The sequence below is a fragment of the Xenopus tropicalis genome, chromosome 4 (assembly GCF_000004195.4).
Source record: "Xenopus tropicalis strain Nigerian chromosome 4, UCB_Xtro_10.0, whole genome shotgun sequence".
Classification (NCBI taxonomy): Eukaryota; Metazoa; Chordata; class Amphibia; order Anura; family Pipidae; genus Xenopus; species Xenopus tropicalis.
Genome location: NC_030680.2, coordinates 13994649 through 14018595, shown reverse-complemented (window position 1 = coordinate 14018595; position 23947 = coordinate 13994649). Strand labels below are relative to the sequence as shown.

Genomic DNA, 23947 nt, shown 5'->3' with positions numbered 1-23947 from the left:
TATTTATCCTGCCCTGTGTTCTGGGGTATTATACATGGAATTGGCACTGTATTTATCCTGCCATGTGTTCTGGGGTATTATACATGGAATTGGCACTGTATTTATCCTGCCGTGTGTTCTGGGGTATTATACATGGAATTGGCACTGTATTTATCCTGCCCTGTGTTCTGGGGTATTATACATGGAATTGGCAATGTATTTATCCTGCCCTGTGTTCTGGGGTATTATACATGGAATTGGTACTGTATTTATCCTGCTGTGGGTTCTGGGGTATTATACATGGAATTGGCACTGTATTTATCCTGCCGTGTGTTCTGGGGTATTATACATGGAATTGGCACTGTATTTATCCTGCTGTGTGTTCTGGGGTATTATACATGGAATTGGCACTGTATTTATCCTGCCATGTGTTCTGGGGTATTATACATGGAATTGGCACTGTATTTATCCTGCTGTGTGTTCTGGGGTATTATACATGGAATTGGTACTGTATTTATCCTGCTGTGGGTTCTGGGGTATTATACATGGAATTGGCACTGTATTTATCCTGCCGTGTGTTCTGGGGTATTATACATGGAATTGGCACTGTATTTATCCTGCCATGTGTTCTGGGGTATTATACATGGAATTGGCACTGTATTTATCCTGCCCTGTGTTCTGGGGTATTATACATGGAATTGGCACTGTATTTATCCTACTGTGTGTTCTGGGGTATTATACATGGAATTGGCACTGTATTTATCCTACTGTGTGTTCTGGGGTATTATACATGGAATTGGCACTGTATTTATCCTACTGTGTGTTCTGGGGTATTATACATGGAATTGGCACTGTATTTATCCTGCTGTGGGTTCTGGGGTATTATACATGGAATTGGCACTGTATTTATCCTGCCCTGTGTTCTGGGGTATTATACATGGAATTGGCACTGTATTTATCCTACTGTGTGTTCTGGGGTATTATACATGGAATTGGCACTGTATTTATCCTACTGTGTGTTCTGGGGTATTATACATGGAATTGGCACTGTATTTATCCCGCCGTGTGTTCTGGGGTATTATACATGGAATTGGCACTGTATTTATCCTGCTGTGGGTTCTGGGGTATTATACATGGAATTGGCACTGTATTTATCCTACTGTGTGTTCTGGGGTATTATACATGGAATTGGCACTGTATTTATCCTACTGTGTGTTCTGGGGTACTATGTGCTCTTGGGGCATTATATATATAATTGGCACTGTACTTTTCTTGCCACGTGTTCCTGGGTATTACGTATAAATATGGCTGTAGAATACTGTAAAGAAATCCATGCAGAAAATGTATTTAGTTGTCTCCTTAAACACAAAACTCACCCTCTGCCTATATCAGCCGCAGTCTGTACTGGTAGTTTGGGGCTATATTGCCACCTTACCCACCATTATTTTTACACTGGTGGCGAAATGTAGTGGACAATGTAGTGTCAGTCAAGAATGGAAGTTATGTAAATGTATGTATTGACAAACTCCTCCTTGATACAAATCTATGTAATGGTTTAATACACGACCCCCATCCAAAAATGTTGAGACACTGTGTAGAATGTAAACAAAAAGAGAATGGGCTTATTTGCAAATCATTTAAACCCTACGTTTAATTGTAACTAGAACAATGATTTGTTGTCTTACGTACATTGTACATTGCTTTTTTTTGGAAGCAGGGTCGGACTGAGGGCTTGACTATTGTTCTAAGTAAAGGGGGCCATACACAGGCAGATTCTAGCTGCCGATATTGGTCCTTTAGACTGATTCGTAAGCTTATTGGCCCGTGTATGGGCATTAATGGACATCGGACAGGTCGACGACACCAAATGACCGAGAGAAGATCCATCTTTTAACTGATGCAGGCATTTTCGCTCTTTGATTCCCAAACATGGTGATAAGAGGCAGCTGATCTGTAATAACAGCGATGGGGCTCCATAGAGAAACGAATGGAGGTGATCACATCCCCAGACTCCATCAAACTTTCCTTTTCTGGTTGGAAATATTTTGTTTCAGTGGCTGTTAAGGTGGCCATACACGGCCGATTCTAGCTGCTGAAATGGGTCCCTTAGAGCGATTCAGCAGCTAATCGGCCCGTGTATGGGCACTACCGACTGCCTGCCCGACCAATATCTGGCCTGAAATCGTCCAGATCTCGATCGGGCAGGTTAAAAAATCTAGTCGGATCGGGGACCGCATTGGCTCGTTGATGTGGTACCCGGACCGACTTTTCCTATACCCGTCGTTATAATTCGATCATTTGGCCCCAAATCCAATTTGATTGAATTAGCCTGGATTCTCCCGATATCACCCACCCATAGGTGGGGGATATTGGGAGAAGATCTGCTCGCTTGGCGACATCGCCAAGTGAGCGGATCTGAAGTTGTATGGGCACCTTTAGAGCTGAAATGATGAGTGAGGCTGGGTTATCAGGTTTCTATTGGATAAGAATCCCTACTAGTCCCACTGAACTTGCCTCTACTATCAAGTCAGTTCTTAGTGAAGGGTCAAAGTAAGCCACTCAGTTCTTGCTTAATCCCCACAACAAATTGTATTTGTGAGTTTTAGTTATCCATACGATGGTAAACATAAGCACATAATCAGTTTAGTGCCAAAAAAAAGGTTTATTTGAACATTTTATAAGACATTATCATTATAAATAACATATATTACTTGAAAACAATGTGTATTGCTTTCTACTGATTAACTTATATTTATTACTTCATGGCACAGATCCCATCTTATCCCCATTGTAAGCAGCAGTCCTGCCCTGCTTTATGGCTGAGATTCAAAACTTCAGGATATAGGCACTGCAAATAGAAAAGAGAAATTGGGTGATGATCAGTAAAGTGGCAGAATGTTACATGGAGTTGGCCAGAGACTTATCATAACGTTGCTACTCAATACCCACCAAAACTGTATGTCAGCACAAAGCCAGTCACTTGCACTGATTTATCGCTAAAGAACTTGAGGAACATGTTCTGACCAGTGGAGGTGGTTGAAAAGGAGAACTGGCGTCCGCAGAATGTCTTCAGGAGGGGTGCGTTAGCGGAATTCCCATCATACACAGAAAGATAATCATAGCTACATGTGCGGCTAAATTCTGTATAGAAATTGGTCGTGCTCAGTGAGACCTAGAAGAAAGAAGGAAGAGTAGAAGTCTGAGCAGAGGCTGGTGCTTTTACATTCTGTAAACAGGTAGAGACCTGAAGGGATTCGTCCCTGGAGCAGTGCTCTTATGAGCATTTGTGCAACTTACACTACTGTTTTTTTAATTTCATGATATTAGCACTATTAAATATATGAATGCGTATCAAGAGCGCCCCCTGCTGCCTCCATGAAGGCCAGGCAGAATGGCTAAAGCTTAATTCACTGAAACAGGATGCAACTTCTCATGTTTCCCTGCTCAGTTCTACACTCCTGTAACCACAAAGCTGGGCCCTACTGGGATCTTGCCCTCCCTCTCCTGGCAGGATCATTGCATGTCCATCAAATCAGAGAATTAATTTAAACATTGGATGAGAGTATCTCCTTACCTTATGGGAAGGTGGAGCAGTAATGATATAAGAACAGTTGCTGTTAGGGGGGTAATTGTTGGGGTATCCAGGGGAAGTGATGTTCCTTGATGGGGTGTAATAAGTGCCTCCACATTTCACTGGTAGAAACAGAAAGGAAGAACATTAGGGGGATACCTTGATTCTCATCCTCACATTTCAGCTTCTCATGTCCTATACAAGAGTTGCCTTCCATTAGTCTCAGGATGGCAAGCGACAGCCTCCAGTATCACTTTCTATAACCACTCTGTAGACTTGTACTACTCTAACTGGAAGCCATCAGAAATCATGGTCCTGTGGCCCAAGGGACATAGTCTGACATAACTGGGGTTGTGGCCATAAATAAAATGCTACATGTATGGTGTCAGGAACAAGTTTGCTCCTTGGTTGTGAATAGTAATACCACTAACCCTATCCCATTACAGGCATTGTCCTGAACTAGGTACGGGGTAGAGTGGCCCAGGCCTGGGCTGGGATTCAAAATAGGCCCTGGCATCCCAAGTACACAGAGGCCTGAGCCCCCCAGCCCAATAAATAGTGAGTGTCTATGGCACCTTACAGCAGCCCCTCTGGCATTTGCCTGAACCCACAGATTGCCTGTCTGGGCCTATAGTGGCCCTTTAAGAAGCTACTAGCATATACATTTCCCCCCAGTATGATATATAATCTAATACAATGGCAGCCCTGTAGCCAACCCATACTCACCTGTAGTGTACGAGGCACTGAAACCAGTCGCTTCAATGTTATCACCACTGACAAACTCCACTAACATCATATTTGACGAGGAGATCAGTGCAGGAACGGATCCAGACCCACAGGTTCTGTCCAGTAGCAGCGGGGAAGTTCTGGTGCGCCCATCATAAACTCTAATGTAGTCAGATTCACAGTTTGGGGCAGATTGGAGATTAAAGGCAGCGAACGTCAGGGTTACCTGCAGGGGCAACGTTAATGTCAGCGTGTGTTAAAGACCTTTTAGTTTACCTTTAGTTAACTTTTAGAATGTTATAGGAAGGCCTATTCTTTTCAGTTGGTTTATATTTGAGGCTGTAGTTTGTATTTGTTTCTTGTTATTGTTCCTGGTTTAGCCCTGTCCCGCTCATTCAAACCCCTGTGTGCTTGCTAGGGTAAGTTGGACCCCAACATGACGTTCTGGGGGTGTCACTTTGTTTTGCCTCAATATAAGGAGCCCCTCACATATAGTATGCCTAGAATAAACAGTGATTTAGATTAAGCAACCCTGAACCAAGATAGAAATAGAAGAAAATGAAGTATATGAAGTAATAGATTGATCACCAAATCGGACGGTGCCTGGATGACCCACACACACTTGGCATTATTGGGGTAAGCGGATGGATAATTGGCTGAGGTGACAGTTCCGTTGGCATCAGTAAGGAAAGAACTACAGACATCTGAAATGGAAAATATGTATTAGTAATCATTATAATGGTCGATAAAATACTATTGGCCCCTAGCCACTTAGCTCGGTGCTTACCACACTCATAGAGCCGGTTTATCTTTATAATATCCAAGCTGGTCATTGTGTTTCCTGCTCCAATTGTTACATTGGGGTTAGGCTTGGCCACTATAGTGTTTTGTCCAGTTGTGTTGCTGAAAGCCCACCTACAATAAAGGCAAGAAGTAAGTCATTTAGCCACAGGCCAGGAGGCAGTATCTTCAGTATTATCGTTAATATATATTCAGATATGGATGCCACCCGTAGTTCTATGAAGGCATCACTGGCTCGGTATTGAGGCATTAACACTCAGAGTGGCCTTTAGAATCATTATTACATATGTACATAGTGATATACTCACGCTGGGTAATGCATGATAGAGCGGTAGTCATATGTTGTGTCGAGGTTGTTGGTTTCCATTTTCTCAAAGTTGACATCATCACCTATTATAAACAGCAGGTCAGAAGGGCTGGGGGATTTTTGCACCTTTTATATAAAATCAGAAACTTCCATCAAGGGGTTGGTGAGCAACATGTTGCCCTGAGCCACTGGTTGGGCATCACTGTTATAGAGTATGGTGGAGATGTTACTAACCCCACATACCTGATGAGATGTACTGATACATTATATTAACATAGTTATCCCGGTCGCTCCTGGAGTGCTCATGTACAAAGCCCAGGGCATGGTTGAGTTCATGCATGGTTGTCCCCTCGGAAGTACAGTAACCTTTCTCTACGGACACCACTTGGGCACCTCCTTGCCGTCCCATGAAGGACCAACAGCTGGAATCCAAACATAGGAAAGTTATTGCCAAACTGGGTTAATAAACTGACCTTCAAAGCATTTTTCACACCAATATGTATGAATCTATAACACTTGTTGCCATTTGGCTGTGCTAATTTTGAATATCAGTAGATCTGTATGGATACAGGTTGGTCTATCACTGTAAATATGCTGATACTTTGGCTACACATTGGTCTACCATTGTAGGCATTCTAATACTATGATTCGCTACAGGCTAGTACAACTGTGAACATTCTAATACTCTAATTGGCTACAGGGTGGTACAATTTTGAACATTCTAATACTATGATTGGCTACAGGCTGGTCTTCAACTGTGAACATTCTAATACTCTGATTGGCTACAGGCTGGTCTACAACTGTTAGCATTCTAATGCTCTTATTGACTACAGGTTGATTTTCAACTGGGAGCATTTAAGGCCCTGATTGGCTACAAGTTGGTCTACCACTGCAAAGAAACAAATGCTCCAGGTTGCTACAGGTCTGGTTGGCCTATGGCTAGATGCATTTTATTGCTCTGGTTAGCTACAGGATGATGATCTACCATTGGAAGCATTCTAATGCAAGATAAAAACAGATGACGGACATAGTGCTAGTAATCAGCTTTCTCATTGGTGAATTCTCTTGCATCCATTACTTAATTTTTTGGTCGACATCTGTAGAGAACCAAAGCTCTATTAGGCCTATCAGGGTGGTCACCCAGGGCCCATAGGATTAAGGGTCAGGTTGGTTGGGTGCAGATGCCAGGGACCCAGTGCCATTAATACACCTCTGACTAAGGGGAGCAGTGGATAAGTTTATGGATGGTTTAGATTGATTTAAAAGACCTTTAAAGACCCCAGTTCTCTATGCCTTAGCCTTGAAAATATGCTAAAGTATGCTGGGATATATAGTTCTGCAACAACGGAGTAAAGTGTGGTTGATTAGTGCATTACAGTAGGGTTTAACTATAAACTATACTGCATAATGGAACACAAAGTCATGCAACGCTTTTTGTCACTGCTGGGTACAAAGAACAGGACAACGTTGCCCTATTTTCACCAGACCTACCCATCGCCTGATGTTATAGCGATATAATCCTCTTCATCAGTGTAAGGGACAAACTGCACGCAGGTCAGGGTGGAGTACACTTCCATGGCCGATGTGATTGTGTTGATTTGATCACTACCTATGGGAAGCAAAAGAGAAAAAAGAACTGACTTTTTTGTACCAAATAGCTCTCCGTAGTGCCGATACAAGGGCATGTCCAGTGTTGGGCGTCCCAGTGCCACTATAAAAAAATGTCCTCTTTAAAGTAAAAAAAATCCAATCCATGGAGTGACCTGAGCTACTGGGGTCAATTGAGTCTACCTGGGCCTACTCTTACACTAAGGGGCACATTTACTAATCCACGAACGTCCGAAAAGCGTCCGAATGCGTTTTTTTTCGCAATGATCGGTATTTTGCGATTTTTTCGTAAATTGTCGCGACTTTCGTATTGAGAGCTCGAAAAAGTCGCAACAATTTATGAAAAAATCGCAAAATACCGCACAATTCGCGAAAGTCGTAATGCTATGAAAAAGTCGCGACAATTCACGAAAGTTATAATGGCAATGAAAAAGTCGCGACAATTCTCAAAAGTCATAATGGCAATGAAAAAGTCGCGACAATTCACGAAATTTGTACTGGCTATGACAATTCGCGCAAGTCGTACCGGTTACGAAAATGTTGCGACAATTTACGGGAAAGTCGTAACGGCGACGAAAAAAAACACAAAAAATACGATAAAGTCGCAAAATGTTCGTTTTCCAATCCGAATTTTTCTCATTCGGATTCGTGGATTAGTAAATCAGCCCCTAAGTATATTTAGGTAGTGCCAATTGGAAAAAGGTTTTTTATAGGCCCACGGTGAAAACAAGGATGGGCTGATGGAAATTCTCCTAGGCTGGGACCCACCAAGAGATCTTCTGGTAGGCCAGTTTGACCCTGGGCTTGAGGGAACCCTACACAGGAGACATCAAATTAGAAAGGTCTCCTGCATATTGAATTGGCCCCATTGGCTTCCTGTAAGAGCTGGCAGTACAAAACAGGCCTTTGCATTGCTTTTTAGTATTACTGTTATAAGAAATCTTGGGGCTCCATCAGGACTGAAACTAAGGGTAGGCACGTACTAGGCAAATTCCCCTTCTGCCAACCCCCAGTCCGGACCCCTGTCCCCCCCATAACTGCAGATCATTTGCTTGGCCCATGCAACGTAGAGCGCAAGGCCGACCCTGACCCAACTGCCCCAGATATAAATTCATTGCCAACATGGAGTCACCGGCCAGCTAAGTAGAATATTAACCTATTATGAAAAATGGCCATTGCCTGACCAGGCCCCCAGTTTGTGCCAGTCAGACCCTTTTATGCCATTTCCTGTTTAAACCAGAATCTTTGCATTTCTGGGGCCCCCATTCCCTGACTGGACTCTCCCCAGCCCCCAACCAATGGAAGTCCTGCCTTAGTATGCTATAGACGGGTCTGTACTAAGAAGCACTTTTAACTGGTCTTCATTTGTGAAATCAAATGGTTACGGTCAATCTACCTTGTGCTGTTAAGAGGAATCATCTATTTTAAAGGGGGAGATGCTAAGGGAATAAAACTTACTGTATTGTTCATCCAATGTGTACGGCACATAGACTGTCTCGTCTGATTTCGGCCATAAGCATTCCTTGCAGTTGAGGGCGCTGCGTGAGACCCCAATGGCGATGTCTCCATGAACCCTCGGCACTCTGCTTACTGATTCAAAAAAAATAAAAATACATAGAATGTTGGCACTTGCACGGCTGTCTGATTCATTTCTTTAGATAGATAACAGTCCTGTTCTGCTTTATGGCTATCTCTTATAGCAGAACATTGAGTCACATAGGTCATAGATTTATATCTGAAAGACTTCATTACTCCCCAGGCTTGCCACAAGATACCAGCCAGGTTTCAAAACCTGCGGTTCTATCTAGAATACTGGGGACCTGGGGGTTTATCTGGAATGCTGGGACCTGGGGGTTTATCTAGAATGCTGGGACCTGGGGGTTTATCTAGAATGCTGGGGCCTGGGGGTTAATCTAGAATGCTGGGACCTGGGGTTTTATCTAGAATGTTGGGGCCTGGGGGTTTATCCAGAATGCTGGGGCCTGGCATTTTATCCAGAATACCAGGGCCTGGCGTTTTATCCAGAATACCAGGGCCTGGCGTTTTATCCAGAATACCAGGGCCTGGGGGATTATCCAGAATGCTGGGGCCTGGCATTTTATCCAGAATACCAGGGCCTGGCATTTTATCCAGAATACCAGGGCCTGGCGTTTTATCCAGAATACCAGGGCCTGGCGTTTTATCCAGAATACCAGGGTCTGGGGGATTATCCAGAATGCTGGGGCCTGGCATTTTATCTAGAATGCTGAGGGGGGGGCTGGGGTTTTCCAGATAAGGGATTTCTTCTGCTTTGCCAGTAATATGGATATAATATGGATATACACAGCTTGGTTTACATCTGATACAAGGTACTGCCTTAAGGTGGCCACACACGTGGCGATTTTCGATACCTCCATATCTAACGATTCAGCCCTGAGCGCCAGTGGAGGATTGGAAGAGTTTTCGTACAATATTATCGGTGTGTATATGGCCAGCTTTATTATGACAGAGAACAGGGAAAAGTTAAAAAAATTATTTGCTTAAATAGAACTCTATGGGAGAAGGCCTCCCTGGTTCTGTTCTCTGGTTCTGACTCAGTGTAGTTGAAATGAGTTCCCTTTACCTGCTGTTCCCTTTCCCCATCAACTTTTGTTTTTTTTACACAAGGCTACATACGACCCACTGTTAATTACATTCCCATCATCCCCTGACCCACAGTGTTACCTTCATTGGCTTTAGTGATCCTGCTGAAAACATCAGCCTCTTCGAAGAAATCCTCCTGTTCTGGGGGGGGAAACAAATTCTGTTTTAGTTTGAACACAGTTGTGAGCCATGGTTGGAATATAAAGCTCTGTTGTGCTATAGGCATACTGAGCCAAGATACAAACAACCCTTGTCTAAACTGCAGCCAATTTGGCCTTTGGGTGGGTAGATGTAAGTCTATCTATGTGTAAAGTCTGTAGGTCCCTTTATCAGCAGTCGGCATTGTATGTGATAGGGGAATAGCTGCAGGCTATAAAATACACATGGTAATACAGGGACCGGACAATATAAGGCATATAATGAAATGTATTTCTGTCCTATAATGGAAGACGTAGTGTTTGCTCCACCCACAGATTTCCTGAACACAGGCAGTAGCCACTCCCATCAGTGGGCGGCAGGGTGAGCGCTCTGGGGCAGCCGCCTATGTTTTATATCAGGGTCACCCAGTAACCAGATTCCATTTCCCCAGCACTGTATTCCTTCCTTGCTGCACCCTATTCCCAGAACTGAGCTATAAAAGGCAACTTTATTTGTAAATAAAATCTACAGCAAACCTGAACTCTGTAATTACCGGCTCAGCAAGTGATCGGGCATTCGCCCATAAGCAAGGAATTGCCTTTTCCTGGGGGGCAATAACTTTATGCAAACTATGCATATTAGGGTTATTATTATTATTATCATTTATGTATAAAGCACCAACATATTCCGCTGCGCTGTACAATAAGTTTCCCAGCTATAGCAGTACATTCCTAGTTACTGATGATAATCAATAAAAACACTTACCAGTACTTTTATAGGAGGAGTCAGTGTCCTGAAATCAGATAAACAGCATTAAATTTTCTGATAATCCTCAGCAAGCAAAGCATGGGTATAGGGCAAAGGGAATGGTAAGAAGCAAAGCATGGGTATGGGGCAAAGGGAATGGTAAGAAGCAAAGCATGGGTATGGGGCAAAGGGAATAATAAGAAGCAAAGCATGGGTATGGGGCAAAGGGAATGGTAAGAAGCAAAGCATGGGTATGGGGCAAAGGGAATGGTAAGAAGCAAAGCATGGGTATGGGGCAAAGGGAATAATAAGAAGCAAAGCATGGGTATGGGGCAAAGGGAATGGTAAGAAGCAAAGCATGGGTATGGGGCAAAGGGAATAATAAGAAGCAAAGCATGAGTATGGGGCAAAGGGAATGGTAAGAAGCAAAGCATGGGTATGGGGCAAAGGGAATGGTAAGAAGCAAAGCATGGGTATGGGGCAAAGGGAATGGTAAGAAGCAAAGCATGGGTATGGGGCAAAGGGAATGGTAAGAAGCAAAGCATGGGTATGGGACAAAGGGAATGGGAAGAAGCAAAGCATGGGTATGGGGCAAAGGGAATGGTAAGAAGCAAAGCATGGGTATGGGGCAAAGGGAATGGTAAGAAGCAAAGCATGGGTATGGGGCAAAGGGAATGGTAAGAAGCAAAGCATGGGTATGGGGCAAAGGGAATGGTAAGAAGCAAAGCATGGGTATGGGGCAAAGGGAATGGTAAGAAGCAAAGCATGGGTATGGGGCAAAGGGAATAGTAAGAAGCAAAGCATGGGTATGGGGCAAAGGGAATAGTAAGAAGCAAAGCATGGGTATGGGGCAAAGGGAATGGTAAGAAGCAAAGCATGGGTATGGGGCAAAGGGAATGGTAAGAAGCAAAGCATGGGTATGGGGCAAAGGGAATGGTAAGAAGCAAAGCATGGGTATGGGGCAAAGGGAATGGTAAGAAGCAAAGCATGGGTATGGGGCAAAGGGAATGGTAAGAAGCAAAGCATGGGTATGGGGCAAAGGGAATGGTAAGAAGCAAAGCATGGGTATGGGGCAAAGGGAATGGTAAGAAGCAAAGCATGGGTATGGGGCAAAGGGAATGGTAAGAAGCAAAGCATGGGTATGGGGCAAGGGAATAATAAGAAGCAAAGCATGGGTATGGGGCAAAGGGAATGGTAAGAAGCAAAGCATGGGTATGGGGCAAAGGGAATGGTAAGAAGCAAAGCATGGGTATGGGGCAAAGGGAATAATAAGAAGCAAAGCATGGGTATGGGGCAAAGGGAATGGTAAGAAGCAAAGCATGGGTATGGGGCAAAGGGAATGGTAAGAAGCAAAGCATGGGTATGGGGCAAAGGGAATGGTAAGAAGCAAAGCATGGGTATGAGGCAAAGGGAATGGTAGGAAGCAAAGCATGGGTATGGGGCAAAGGGAATGGTAGGAAGCATGGGTATGGGGCAAAGGGAATGGTAGGAAGCAAAGCATGGGTATGGGGCAAAGGGAATGGTAGGAAGCATGGGTATGGGGCAAAGGGAATGGTAGGAAGCAAAGCATGGGTATGGGGCAAAGGGAATGGTAGGAAGCAAAGCATGGGTATGGGGCAAAGGGAATGGTAGGAAGCAAAGCATGGGTATGGGGCAAAGGGAATGGTAGGAAGCAAAGCATGGGTATGGGGCAAAGGGAATGGTAGGAAGCAAAGCGTGGGTATGGGGCAAAGGGAATGGTAGGAAGCAAAGCATGGGTATGGGGCAAAGGGAATGGTAGGAAGCAAAGCATGGGAAAGGGGCAAAGGGAATGGTAGGAAGCATGGGTATGGAGCAATGGAGAGTCCATTTAACTTACCTGAAGAGGGGCACTAAGTACCCGGCCAAGAAGACAGGACACAAGGATGATACAAATGGCGGAATCCATGTTGTACCACGTAAGAAGATAATTCTACTGAGCATCTCATACTGTATTTCCCTAGCCCTTATATTAAGAGCCCAGTAGCAGTGGTTTTGGAGGGGAGGCAGCTGATTGGCCACCAAATTACACCGTGCAAAAAAACTGCCCTATTGTCTGCAATCATAGACATGCTTATTTATGGCACCTCCCCTCGGCTGAACCGCTCCCTGGATGGAAACTCCACAAACTAACTTTTACTCTGGGCCTTTACATAATGCTTTGTGTTAATCCTTTCCCACCTTCCCCTGAAGAAAATTACACAGAGAAATGCTGTAACTTTATTACCCAGCACTTTACTTACACTATGTTCAACCCCTAATTACATTTATTTGATTTAATAAATCGTGAAGTGGAAACAAAATATCACAAAGCTCTGTCCCTTGGCTACAATAGAGCCACGTTCATAGCCCAGTGCTGAGCTCACAGTGGCTACGGATGGATGGAGGAGGCACATTCATCTCCCCAGCACCCCACATTACTAATACTTCCAAAACATATTTCCTTGTTTATAGTCCATACGCCAGTGTATGTGTGGGTTGGGGAGGATGGTCCAAATCTACAGAATCTATAGAGGGAAACCCCTAGAGCCAGCATTGGTTTTTATTGAGGTCACATCTTCACCCAGGTCATGTACTGTTGGTTCATACGTAATGTAATACCAATATAACGAAGCAAAGAAAGCCTTTGATAATCATTATACCAATTATAGACTCTTGTACTGCTTAACAATAGTTACACTTTTGTTTATTTCAATCCATTAAAAACATTAACAGCTCCAAGTGGATAGCTTAACGCGTTTCATGGCTACCTAGCACTTAATCATAGGCTCCAAATGTGCTTAAACTTATGATTAAGGGTTGGGTAAGCATGAAATTCGTTAAGCTTTCCTCATAGGGCTGTTAATGTTCCTAATGGATTGAAATAAACTAAATTGTAACTATTTTTGAGCAGGACAGGAGTCTATAATTGGTACATGTATTACCCTCTTTTGGTCACTAGGGGGTTCTCCTGGTAACTACTCTATAATTTTTATTGTTCCTGCTCCTTTTTTCTATTTTTTTCTTTGATAATCAAGAAGAGCTAACCCAGAATCTGGGCCCTGGTCAAGGATTAACTCCAATGATTCAATTATGATTTAAAAAGTATATAAAGGCAGGGTGATAGTCATCATGGATAATAAAGAAGCACTAAGACAGCTTCAAGTACCCATTGCTCATACAAGATTAGATACAATCCAGTGTTTGACAACCACAGAGAAATTGCAGTTGGCCATAGGCGGAGAATGATGAAGATTTAGGGAGCCTTAGGTTCCATAGAAAGGTATCAAACACTGTGTATTTATATATAGTTTCAGGTTCATCAGTGCAAAGCCTTCAACCTCTCCAAACTGAAATGGCATATTTCTCCAATAGGACAGGGGCATTAAGATGCCCATGAGGAATCCCCCTCACTATGTTTTTCTCCCTGTTTGTACTATTACTGCATTGTGTGTTGTGGTGTTTTCTCCACTGGCACCATGAAAACACTGTGGAGAAAGCACCAATGCCACCCAATCCGACCAGTGCAGACATAATATCAGTGACCCATTGTGCAGTGTCAGGCAGTTGCCATTGCTGTTGGTTTCCATGGGAGGATTTTAATCGCCAAAGCGATGTGTTCTGGGGTATTATACATGGAATTGGCACTGTATTTATCCTGCTGTGTGTTCTGGGGTATTATACATGGAATTGGCACTGTATTTATCCTGCTGTGTGTTCTGGGGTATTATACATGGAACTGGCACTGTATTTATCCTGCCGTGTGTTCTGGGGTATTATACATGGAATTGGCACTGTATTTATCCTGCCGTGTGTTCTGGGGTATTATACATGGAATTGGCACTGTATTTATCCTGCTGTGTGTTCTGGGGTATTATACATGGAATTGGCACTGTATTTATCCTGCTGTGGGTTCTGGGGTATTATACATGGAATTGGCTTTGTATTAATACTATCATGTGTTCTGGGGGCATTATATACAGAAATAACCCTGGGATACTATATTGCAATCTGTGCAGAAAATGTATTTTGCCTCCTAAAGACAATCCAAAATAGCATTCTATCCCATCAATCAAAGTCTGCACTGGTGGCATTGAGTGGTATTGGCATCTTACCCACCATGAATATTGCACTGGTAGAGAAAACACCACATTGTTTCAAAAAGGACAACATACTGTATTATCAGTCAAGAAAGTAACTTATGTAGAGTTGGTGAGGAAAGTGATTTGGAATGTACTGAGCAATGCCTCCTTGATACAGATCGGTTTAATAGTTTAACATACTTTCAGACTGATTTCTTGACTTTCAGAATGTCCCTCTTATTGGCTGTACCACGGTACCATGATTGGGGTCATCCCACCCTTTGCCAATTTGTCAGGGCTGTAGGGTTACATACAAAAAGGAGTTGTGAGAGTACTCTATGTGTAGGTAAAATAAAAAGAAAGGTTGTATCTCTTGGCCCACCACTTATATTTTGGTAATTTGGAGAAGAAAGAGCTGTTAGCCCATTTTTAATTTGTTAGAATGTGTACATTCCAATTAAGGTCTTCTGGGGCCAGCTTAATTTTAGGGGCCTTTTTCATCTTGGAATTCAAAATATCATTTTGGAAGCAGGTATTTGATGGATATGCTATACATGCTTGTAACTGTCGCTTTCAGGTGACATAGGGCTTTCTGAATTGGTTGTACTAATACTAAGTAAGTAAACATTTCCCCCATGCTTCCTCTCCTGCCTCATAGTTGGCAACATTTCAGAAGCAAAGTCTACCTACTAATTTTTGGGTAAAACCTGCCCCCTCTGCCGTCTGCTTCCCGGGCCAGTTTGCAAGTTTGCTGTCTCCTGAATGGATTTCTAGGTGGATAAGCTGCTTGATTAGCACTAGCCATCACATAAGCCTGTGCCATTGTAGCCAATTTTTGCCCAATATCACCCGAGGAACAGCACTTTGCTATGGAGAATTGGGGCCACCATTAGGTTAGATATTTCCAATACAGACATCAGCAATATCCAGTCTGTTATTATATTGCCCCAATGTTGTTTAACAGGTTAGATATTTCCAGTCAGTGTCGGACTGGCCCACCAGGATACCAGGAAAACTCCCCTGGGCCCAGGGGTCAGTGGGCCCTCCTGCTTCTAGCCATTTAGCCTGTTTCATGGTCATTCTCTATTTCTGAATGAGAAGAAAGAGGAGAAATAGATGGAGGAATAGATGCTAGCATGTAAATAAAAGAGACTTGGAGAATAAAGAGGTTGGGTAAGGAAAGAAAATAGTTTGGAAAGCGGGCCTAGGGTCTAAGGTTTTCTGGTGGGCCCCTGGGTTCCCAGTCCGACACTGTTTCCAGTATAGACATAAACAATATCTAGTCTGTTGGTGGCTGCAGATTGGGCATCCATGAATTACATCTCTTTTCAACCACATAGGTTGTAGCGGCAAGATTCATGCAATGCCTCATCTCTGTCTCCAGCCTTGTCAGTAAGAAGGGATGGAACTGGGTGCAAAAGGGTGTGGAACCTGGTGTTAATGTGTGTAAATAGGTGTAAGTGGATTAATGGGATAGTGTGCAACTGGGTGTGAAAATGATTGCATGGATGAGAATCTGTGTAACGTGGTGCGACCATATGTGTGACAAGGCAACAGAGATGTAGATTTGTGGTTATCTAGTTATACGGGGTGCTGTGTACTACTACTGTATGTCTCTAATCACTGCCTGCCCAGTCCTCATATGGTTGAACTGACCCAAGCTGATGGAAAGCCATGGTTAATAGAACCCCTTTCCAGATGTATCCCAATCAGATGACCATTGAAGAATTTTCTTGCAATAAGTGGTCCCATGGCTCTGGAGACCTGGGGGGAGATTTATTGAGCTGTGTTGGGCCTTGCACTGATTGGTCCCCTGGATCTGATGACTGGGGTGGGGGGGTTAATTGATTTGCACAGTGGCATTATCATAGTCAATGAGGTTCAACCGAGGCGTGATTATTGCATTGTGCTCAAGCGGAAGGAGCTGTTGGCTTATTTTTTGTCGGGGGCTTCGCACATGCTCCTTCTGCCTAATCATGCTTCACTTCCTTTGCTCCAGCCATTAGGTGGATGGGAGGTATTTTTCTTTTTAACCTTCCAGCTGCCAGCTGGAGCCTTACCAAGGCAATTAATGGCATTGCACCCGCACACTTCAGCACTCTATTTGTATTTGATTTGTGCACCCTGGATAGGTGTCATAGTCCTCTGGGCTTGACATGGTGGGTCTCACCCTAGCTTTGGCGAAGGTGTATCTGGCCGCACACGCTGTTCATTGGCCTTGGACACATGAGAATCGGAGCCCATGCCTTCGGGTAGGTCTCAGAGGCGATTATTCAAACATTGTGGGGGTTAATTGAGCTATGTTGGTTCCAGCCCAGACATTGCTGGACTATAGCTCCCATGCCAACATGCATTAACTATAGAATAAAAAAAATTAAGGTGGCACTTAACAGCTATGGAATGCGTATGTCCTTTTTAAATCTTTGCATCTGGCTTACACAAGTTAGTAAAAGGAAAAGGAGATACTGACCCACAGCTGTTGCCGTAGTTGTATTATTATTATGAACATGTATATATAAATCACCAACATATTCCGCAGCGCTGTACAAAAAGTGGGTTTCATACATTGGACATACAGAGTAACATATAAAGCAATCAATAACCGATACAAGAGGTCAGGGCCAGAACTAGGGGTAGGCAGAAGAGGCAGCTGCCTAGGGCGCAACGATTGAGGGGCACCAGGCAGGAACCTCTCCTGCCTACCCCTAGTGCTACTTTGTCATTGCCTCTGCCGCTTGTCATTAGTGGCAGAGTGGCACAGCAGAGGGATTGGCAGAGCGGCACGGCAGAGGGATTGGCAGAGTGGCACGGCAGAGGCATTGGCAGAGCGGCACGGCAGAGGGATTGGCAGAGCGGAACGGCAGAGGGATTGGCAGAGCGGCACGGCAGAGGGATTGGCAGAGCGGCACGGCAGAGGCATTGGCAGAGTGGCACGGCAGAGGGATTGGCAGAGTGGCACGGCAGAGGCATTGGCAGAGTGGCACGGCAGAGGCATTGGCAGAGTGGCACAGCAGAGGGATTGGCAGAGTGGCACGGCAGAGGGATTGGCAGAATGGCACGGCAGAGGCATTGGCAGAGTGGCACAGCAGAGGGATTGGCAGAATGGCAAAGCAGAGGCATTGGCAGAGTGGCACGGCAGAGGCATTGGCAGACTGGCATGGCAGAGGCATTGGCAGAGTGGCACGGCAGAGGAGGAGCGGTTGGAGAGGTGTATGAGCCTGGCAGCAGTATTCATTATGTACTGGAGAGGGGACAGTCTCTGAAGGGGAAAGCCAATTAATAGGGAGTTACAGTAGTCTATGCGAGATATTATAAGAGAGTGAATAAGAATTTTGACAGCATCTTGGGTGATAAATGATCCTGTGTTTTTCCTGTGAAGCCCAATGACTTCTAAAATATATTTTTATTATATATTTTTTGTTTGTTTTTCTAAAAGGGAACTCCCAGAGCAACCTTCCCCCTCAATGACTCTCTCCTGGGGTTAATCCTCGGGATTTAGCAGGTGGAAGGAAACTCCGGCTCATTATGGGTCGCACTTACTCGTTACATTTATACGGCTAAATTAACACTGTTTTTGTTGGTGGTGGTTTTGTTGGTCTCCTTCCCTAATGAGTACATGACTGACAGCCAGACACACACTATTAACTCGTTAACTTCACCACTGAAACCCGCCTATTAACTGCCTCCAGTCAGCTGTATCCCCAGGCTTCCCCAATAAAGCTTATTATTATATGGGCCTTCTCTGCAGCACAAGTGGATTATTAAATGGATGAGGCAGTGAGAGCCCCCACCTGTTCTACTGGATCTCCCATCCCTGCAACAGGTGCCTGGTTATCAGGCCTGGGGGTCACAGCTAAAGCCCACTGTTTCCTGTAGGAATTGCTGATGTCATTCTGATGTCATTCTGGCTAGAGATAAGGGGACTGGATTTGTTTTGCCTAATTATTTAGTTTGCAAATTATACAGGGAACTCTGAGTATCACTTATGTATTATAAGGGATAATGTACCCCCTACTGTAAATGATAAGGATATTAGAAGTCACTGAGGGGTTCTGTGCCCATATAAAGGCACAAGGCTGCAGGCTGAGTTATACAGGGAACTCTGAGTATCACTCATGTATTATAAGGGATAATGTACCCCCTACTGTAAATGATAAGGATATTAGAAGTCACTGAGGGGTTCTGTGCCCATATAAAGGCACAAGGCTGCAGGCTGAGTTATACAGGGAACTCTGAGTATCACTCATGTATTATAAGGGATAATGTACCCCCTACTGTAAATGATAAGGATATTAGCAGTCACTGAGGGGTTCTGTGCCCATATAAAGGCACAAGGCTGCAGGCTGAGTTATACAGGGAACTCTGAGTATCACTCATGTATTATAAGGGATAATGTACCCCCTACTGTCACTGACTTCAAAGGACCTTGATTACAAGGATAGCAGGTATCTTTGTAAAGCCTTTTCACTGTTTTGGGTCTAGTGAGTGCACACACTTACCATATTGTGTCGGTGGAGGAGTTTGTCCTCACATTGCACTTTAGTTTTATTTCTATATTTATTGGCATTGCACTTTAGGCACCATCTCTCCCTACTATACCTGCTATCCCACAGCCCCAGTCCCTTCCCAGAGGCTATTATCCCACTGCTACTATAGGCACCATCTCTCCCTACTATACCTGCTATCCCACAGCCCCAGTCCCTTCCCAGAGGCTATTATCCCCCCACTGCTACTATAGGCACCATCTCTCCCTAATATACCTGCTATCCCACAGCCCCAGTCCCTTCCCAGAGGCTATTATCCCCCCACTGCTACTATAGGCACCATCTCTCCCTACTATACCTGCTATCCCACAGCCCAGTCCCTTCCCAGAGGCTATTATCCCCCACTGCTACTATAGGCACCATCTCTCCCTAATATACCTGCTATCCCACAGCCCCAGTCCTTTCCCAGAAGCTATTATCCCACTGCTACTATAGGCACCATCTCTCCCTACTATACCTGCTATCCCACAGCCCCAGTCCCTTCCCAGAGGCTATTATCCCACTGCTACTATAGGCACCATCTCTCCCTACTATACCTGCTATCCCACAGCCCCAGTCCCTTCCCAGAGGCTATTATCCCCCCACTGCTACTATAGGCACCATCTCTCCCTACTATACCTGCTATCCCACAGCCCCAGTCCCTTCCCAGAGGCTATATCCCCCCACTGCTACTATAGGCACCATCTCTCCCTACTATACCTGCTATCCCACAGCCCCAGTCCCTTCCCAGAGGCTATTATCCCCCCACTGCTACTATAGGCACTATCTCTCCCTACTATACCTGCTATCCCACAGCCCCAGTCCCTTCCCAGAGGCTATTATCCCACTGCTACTATAGGCACCATCTCTCCCTACTATACCTGCTATCCCACAGCCCCAGTCCCTTCCCAGAGGCTATTATCCCCACTGCTACTATAGGCACCATCTCTCCCTACTATACCTGCTATCCCACAGCCCCAGTCCCTTCCCAGAGGCTATTATCCCCCCACTGCTACTATAGGCACCATCTCTCCCTAATTATACCTGCTATCCCCACAGCCCCAGTCCCTTCCCAGAAGCTATTATCCCCACTGCTACTATAGGCACCATCTCTCCCTACTATACCTGCTATCCCACAGCCCCAGTCCCTTCCCAGAGGGCTATTATCCCCCCCCTGCTACTATAGGCACCATCTCTCCCTACTATACCTGCTATCCCACAGCCCCAGTCCCTCCCAGAGGCTATTATCCCCCCACTGCCTACTATAGGCACCATCTCTCCCTACTATACCTGCTATCCCACAGCCCCAGTCCCTTCCCAGAGGCCATTATCCCACTGCTACTATAGGCACCATCTCTCCCTACTATACCTGCTATCCCACAATCACAGTCCCTCCCAGAGGCTATTTATCCCCACTGCTACTATAGGCACCATCTCTCCCTACTATACCTGCTATCCCACAGCCCCCAGTCCCTTCCCAGAGACTATTATCCCCCCCACTGCTACTATAGGCCACCATCTCTCCCTACTAATACCTGCTATCCCACAGTCACAGTCCCTTCCCAGAGGCTATTATCCCACTGCTTACTATAGGCACCATCTCTCCCTACTATACCTGCTATCCCACAGCCCAGTCCCTTCCCAGAGGCTATTATCCCCCCACTGCTACTATACGGCACCATCTCTCCCTATTATACCTGCCTATCCCACAGCCACAGTCCCCTTCCCAGAGGCTATTATCCCCCCACTGCTACTATAGGCACCATCTCTCCCTACTATACCTGCTATCCCACAGCCCCAGTCCCTTCCCAGAGGCTATTATCCCCCCCACTGCTACTATAGGCACCATCTCTCCCTACTATACCTGCTATCCCACAGCCCCAGTCCCTTCCCAGAGGCTATTATCCCCCCACTGCTACTATAGGCACCATCTCTCCCTACTATACCTGCTATCCCACAGCCCCAGTCCCTTCCCAGAGGCTATTATCCCACTGCTACTATAGGCACCATCTCTCCCTACTATACCTGCTATCCCACAGCCCCAGTCCCTTCCCAGAGGCTATTATCCCCCCACTGCTACTATAGGCACCCTTCCCAGAGGCTAAAAAAAACAGCGATGGGTTTGTGTATGTGCCTTACACCTTGTCTTCTGATTACAGTGAGTATCTTCCTCTGGGATATTTAAATCAAACACATTTTATTAAATCATACTGGACAACATAGTATGACACAACATAGTACAGTTTTGTAACCTCTATTTCAGCTATTTCTATTTCAATAGCTGCCTTCCCGGACTAGTACCAGTAGAACATGGGTTACACCGGACTCTCTCATCCAGAATGTGCCTTCGCTAAGTGGAAGAGGAAGGTGAGGGTGTTGTGCAACTACACCTCTCTTGAAACAGGGGGCACCAGAGGATCTTGCAAACAACAAAATAACAAGTGAATTATATGAACAGCCACAGGGATAGTCACAATACAGCTTCTCTGGGGCCAGTGGTACAGGCAGAATCCCACACAGAGTGTAATACAGACTGACACTCCCCTGCAGGCAGACTGGGCAGGAATCTCACTTCAGCTCTGCAATACCCCATAGTGATTCCCTCAGGGAATTCTCTATCCTGATTCCCTGTCCTCTGGGATCCCTACACTACAGGCAATATGGCCTGGGGGAGAGAACTGCAAAACTGCCAGTCCTGTGTAGCTCAGAACTGCGCTTTCTGGCTCAGCCCTAACTGCCTTACACCCCTAGAGTGGTGCTGGTACGGGGGCTACCCCTGCCTCTATCTAATGCCTCATTCACGGGGCCCTGTTCCCCGACTATAACTGGGCCTGTGCCCCGGGCTCCCAGCATCACCCACCCAAATGTTCCAGCCATTTTATCCTGTAAAGCTTGCTTCCTGAGTAAATGGACTTCCTGACATGTGACTTCAACTACTTCCTGGTTCTAATACAAAACAAAACAATGCAGTTTCAGATCATATTTAGAGCGGAGGGGCCATTTCTGGGTGCTTGTATTTGTACTCTACAGTAACGTACTGTTCTGCCCTTATACAAATTCAAGCTGCATCCAGTAGCCCAATGACCCGTAGTAAAACGTAGGGAAGCAGGGGCATGACAGACGCGTTGGACAGACTTAGCCACTCCCAGTTGCAGGTGATTGGTTAGTTCGTAAGGGGTATAAAATGCGGGTAACTGTTCCCGCTTCTCACTCCATTTTAGTCAGCAGAGTAAAACGCCCACCCTCCCTTCCTCCCTATAGAGGTGGAGGTAGCAGAGTGTCGTTGGCGGGGTGATTAAGTTGGGGGAAAACAATGGTTGGGTTAGGAGGGAGTTTTATAGTTAAGTGGGGCTGGCATGCTTGGAACCTCAGGGGTAAGAAAGTGGATTAGGAGGTGAGTTTGTTGGTAGTTGGTTCCGGGCCAGAAGGGCAGCTGCAGCGCCAGTTGCGCTGCGCAGTTATTGGATTGTTACAGTGTTTTGGCTATTTAAAAGTTGATTTGTTTGTTATACAAACATTTGTGTTATGTTGAGATGTTGTTTCACATTTTGTTATTTATGTTATGTTTTAAATTAAAACTTCACTTGTTGTTAATAAATTTTCTGCGGCCATTTTTATCCCAAGAATTGGTGTCTGTGTGTTTATTGGGGATGGTAAGTAAAGAGGTAAAAGGGGGTTGTTGGTTGGGAGAAGGGCGGGTCAAGTTCCAACGTTACTCATGTCATGGTTCTCTTCCTATCTCTCTGACTGCTCCTTCTCTGTCGCTCTTGCTAACAAATCCCCTACCCCGGTTCCGCTCAGTGTGGGGGTTCCGCTCAGTGTGGGGGTTCCGCTCAGTGTGGGGTTCCGGCTCAGTGTGGGGGTTCCGCTCAGTGTGGGGGTGCCTCAGGGCTCTGTGCTTGGCCCTTTGCTGTTCTCCCTGTACACTCTCTCTCTCTCTCTAGGAGACCTTATTTCTTCTTTTGGTCTTAAATATCACTTATATGCAGATACACCCAGATATATTTAGACACCCCTTCACTAACCTCTGATGTTCAAACCCAGATAGCTAACTTCCCGCCAAAACCTAGCCCTTCTCCTCCTTTCACCATTACTATTGACGGCATGACCATTAACCCTGTTAATTCAGCATGTTGCCTTGGGGTTATCTTTGACCAGTCCTTCTCTAACCATATTAATAACACTGCCACTTTTTCCTACAAAATATTGCCAAGAAACGCCCCTTTCTTTCACAAGTTACTGCTAAACCACTAATCCATGCCCTTATCCTTTCCTGCTTAGATTACTGCAATCTTCTACTATCCGGCCTCCCCGACTCCCACCTCTCTCCCCTGCAATAATTTCTAAACTCTGCTGCCAGGATCCTCCTGCTCTCTCCTAAGAGGGAACCTGTTCAGCCTCACTTAAACTCACTAGCATGGCTGCCTGTTAAGCAAAGGAGCTTACAAAATCCTTCTGCTGACATTCACAGCCCTTCCCTCCTCTGCTCCTCACTACATTTCTTCACTGGTCTCTCTGCACGTTCCTGGTCGTCTCCTCCGCTCCTCTCAGAGCCTCCGTCTTTTTACACCATCCACACCCACTGCGCTCTCTCGTCTTAAACCTTTCTATCTCGCTGCCCCTTACCTCTGGAACTCTATCCCTGAATCCCTCCGTAGGGAACACTCACTAACTCTCTTTAAGGAAAAGCTCAGACTGTACCTTCTGGAGCACTAAAACACTATTTTGCCCAGTCCTGCGCTTAAGGGCTAATGCCCATACCTGGTGCACTCTTACCTTCCAATTTGTGCCTGTATGTTACCTGACCACTTAGATTGTAAGCTCTATGGGCAAGGGACCTCCTTCC

General features: G+C 45.2%; 1 protein-coding gene across 1 annotated transcript; it reads right to left on the bottom strand.

The window, feature by feature from the left end:
* Positions 1–2621: 2621 nt before the first annotated feature.
* Positions 2622–12496, bottom strand: astl2d.3 (astacin-like metallo-endopeptidase 2 gene d3). Its single transcript, XM_002934089.5, has 13 exons — positions 12358–12496; positions 10518–10545; positions 9696–9755; positions 8451–8582; positions 6876–6993; positions 5628–5806; positions 5386–5467; positions 5064–5191; positions 4865–4980; positions 4277–4502; positions 3554–3672; positions 2929–3151; positions 2622–2827 (listed from the first exon to the last, which is right to left on the bottom strand). Exons 1-13 carry the CDS (start codon positions 12424–12426, stop codon positions 2814–2816), a joined length of 1494 nt encoding a protein of 497 aa, XP_002934135.3. The 5' UTR covers positions 12427–12496; the 3' UTR covers positions 2622–2813.
* Between the last annotated feature and the right edge of the window lie 11451 nt (positions 12497–23947).

Coding starts and splice junctions, on each gene's coding strand:
- astl2d.3 (XM_002934089.5), bottom strand. CDS start 12,426: ATGGATTCCGCCATTTGTATCATCCTTGTGTCCTGTCTTCTTGGCCGG. Junction 6,994..8,450: donor CACATTGGATGAACAATACA/GTAAGTTTTATT, acceptor TGCTTCCCATAG/GTAGTGATCAAATCAACACA. Junction 3,673..4,276: donor CAGTGCCTCGTACACTACAG/GTGAGTATGGGT, acceptor TGTTTCTACCAG/TGAAATGTGGAGGCACTTAT.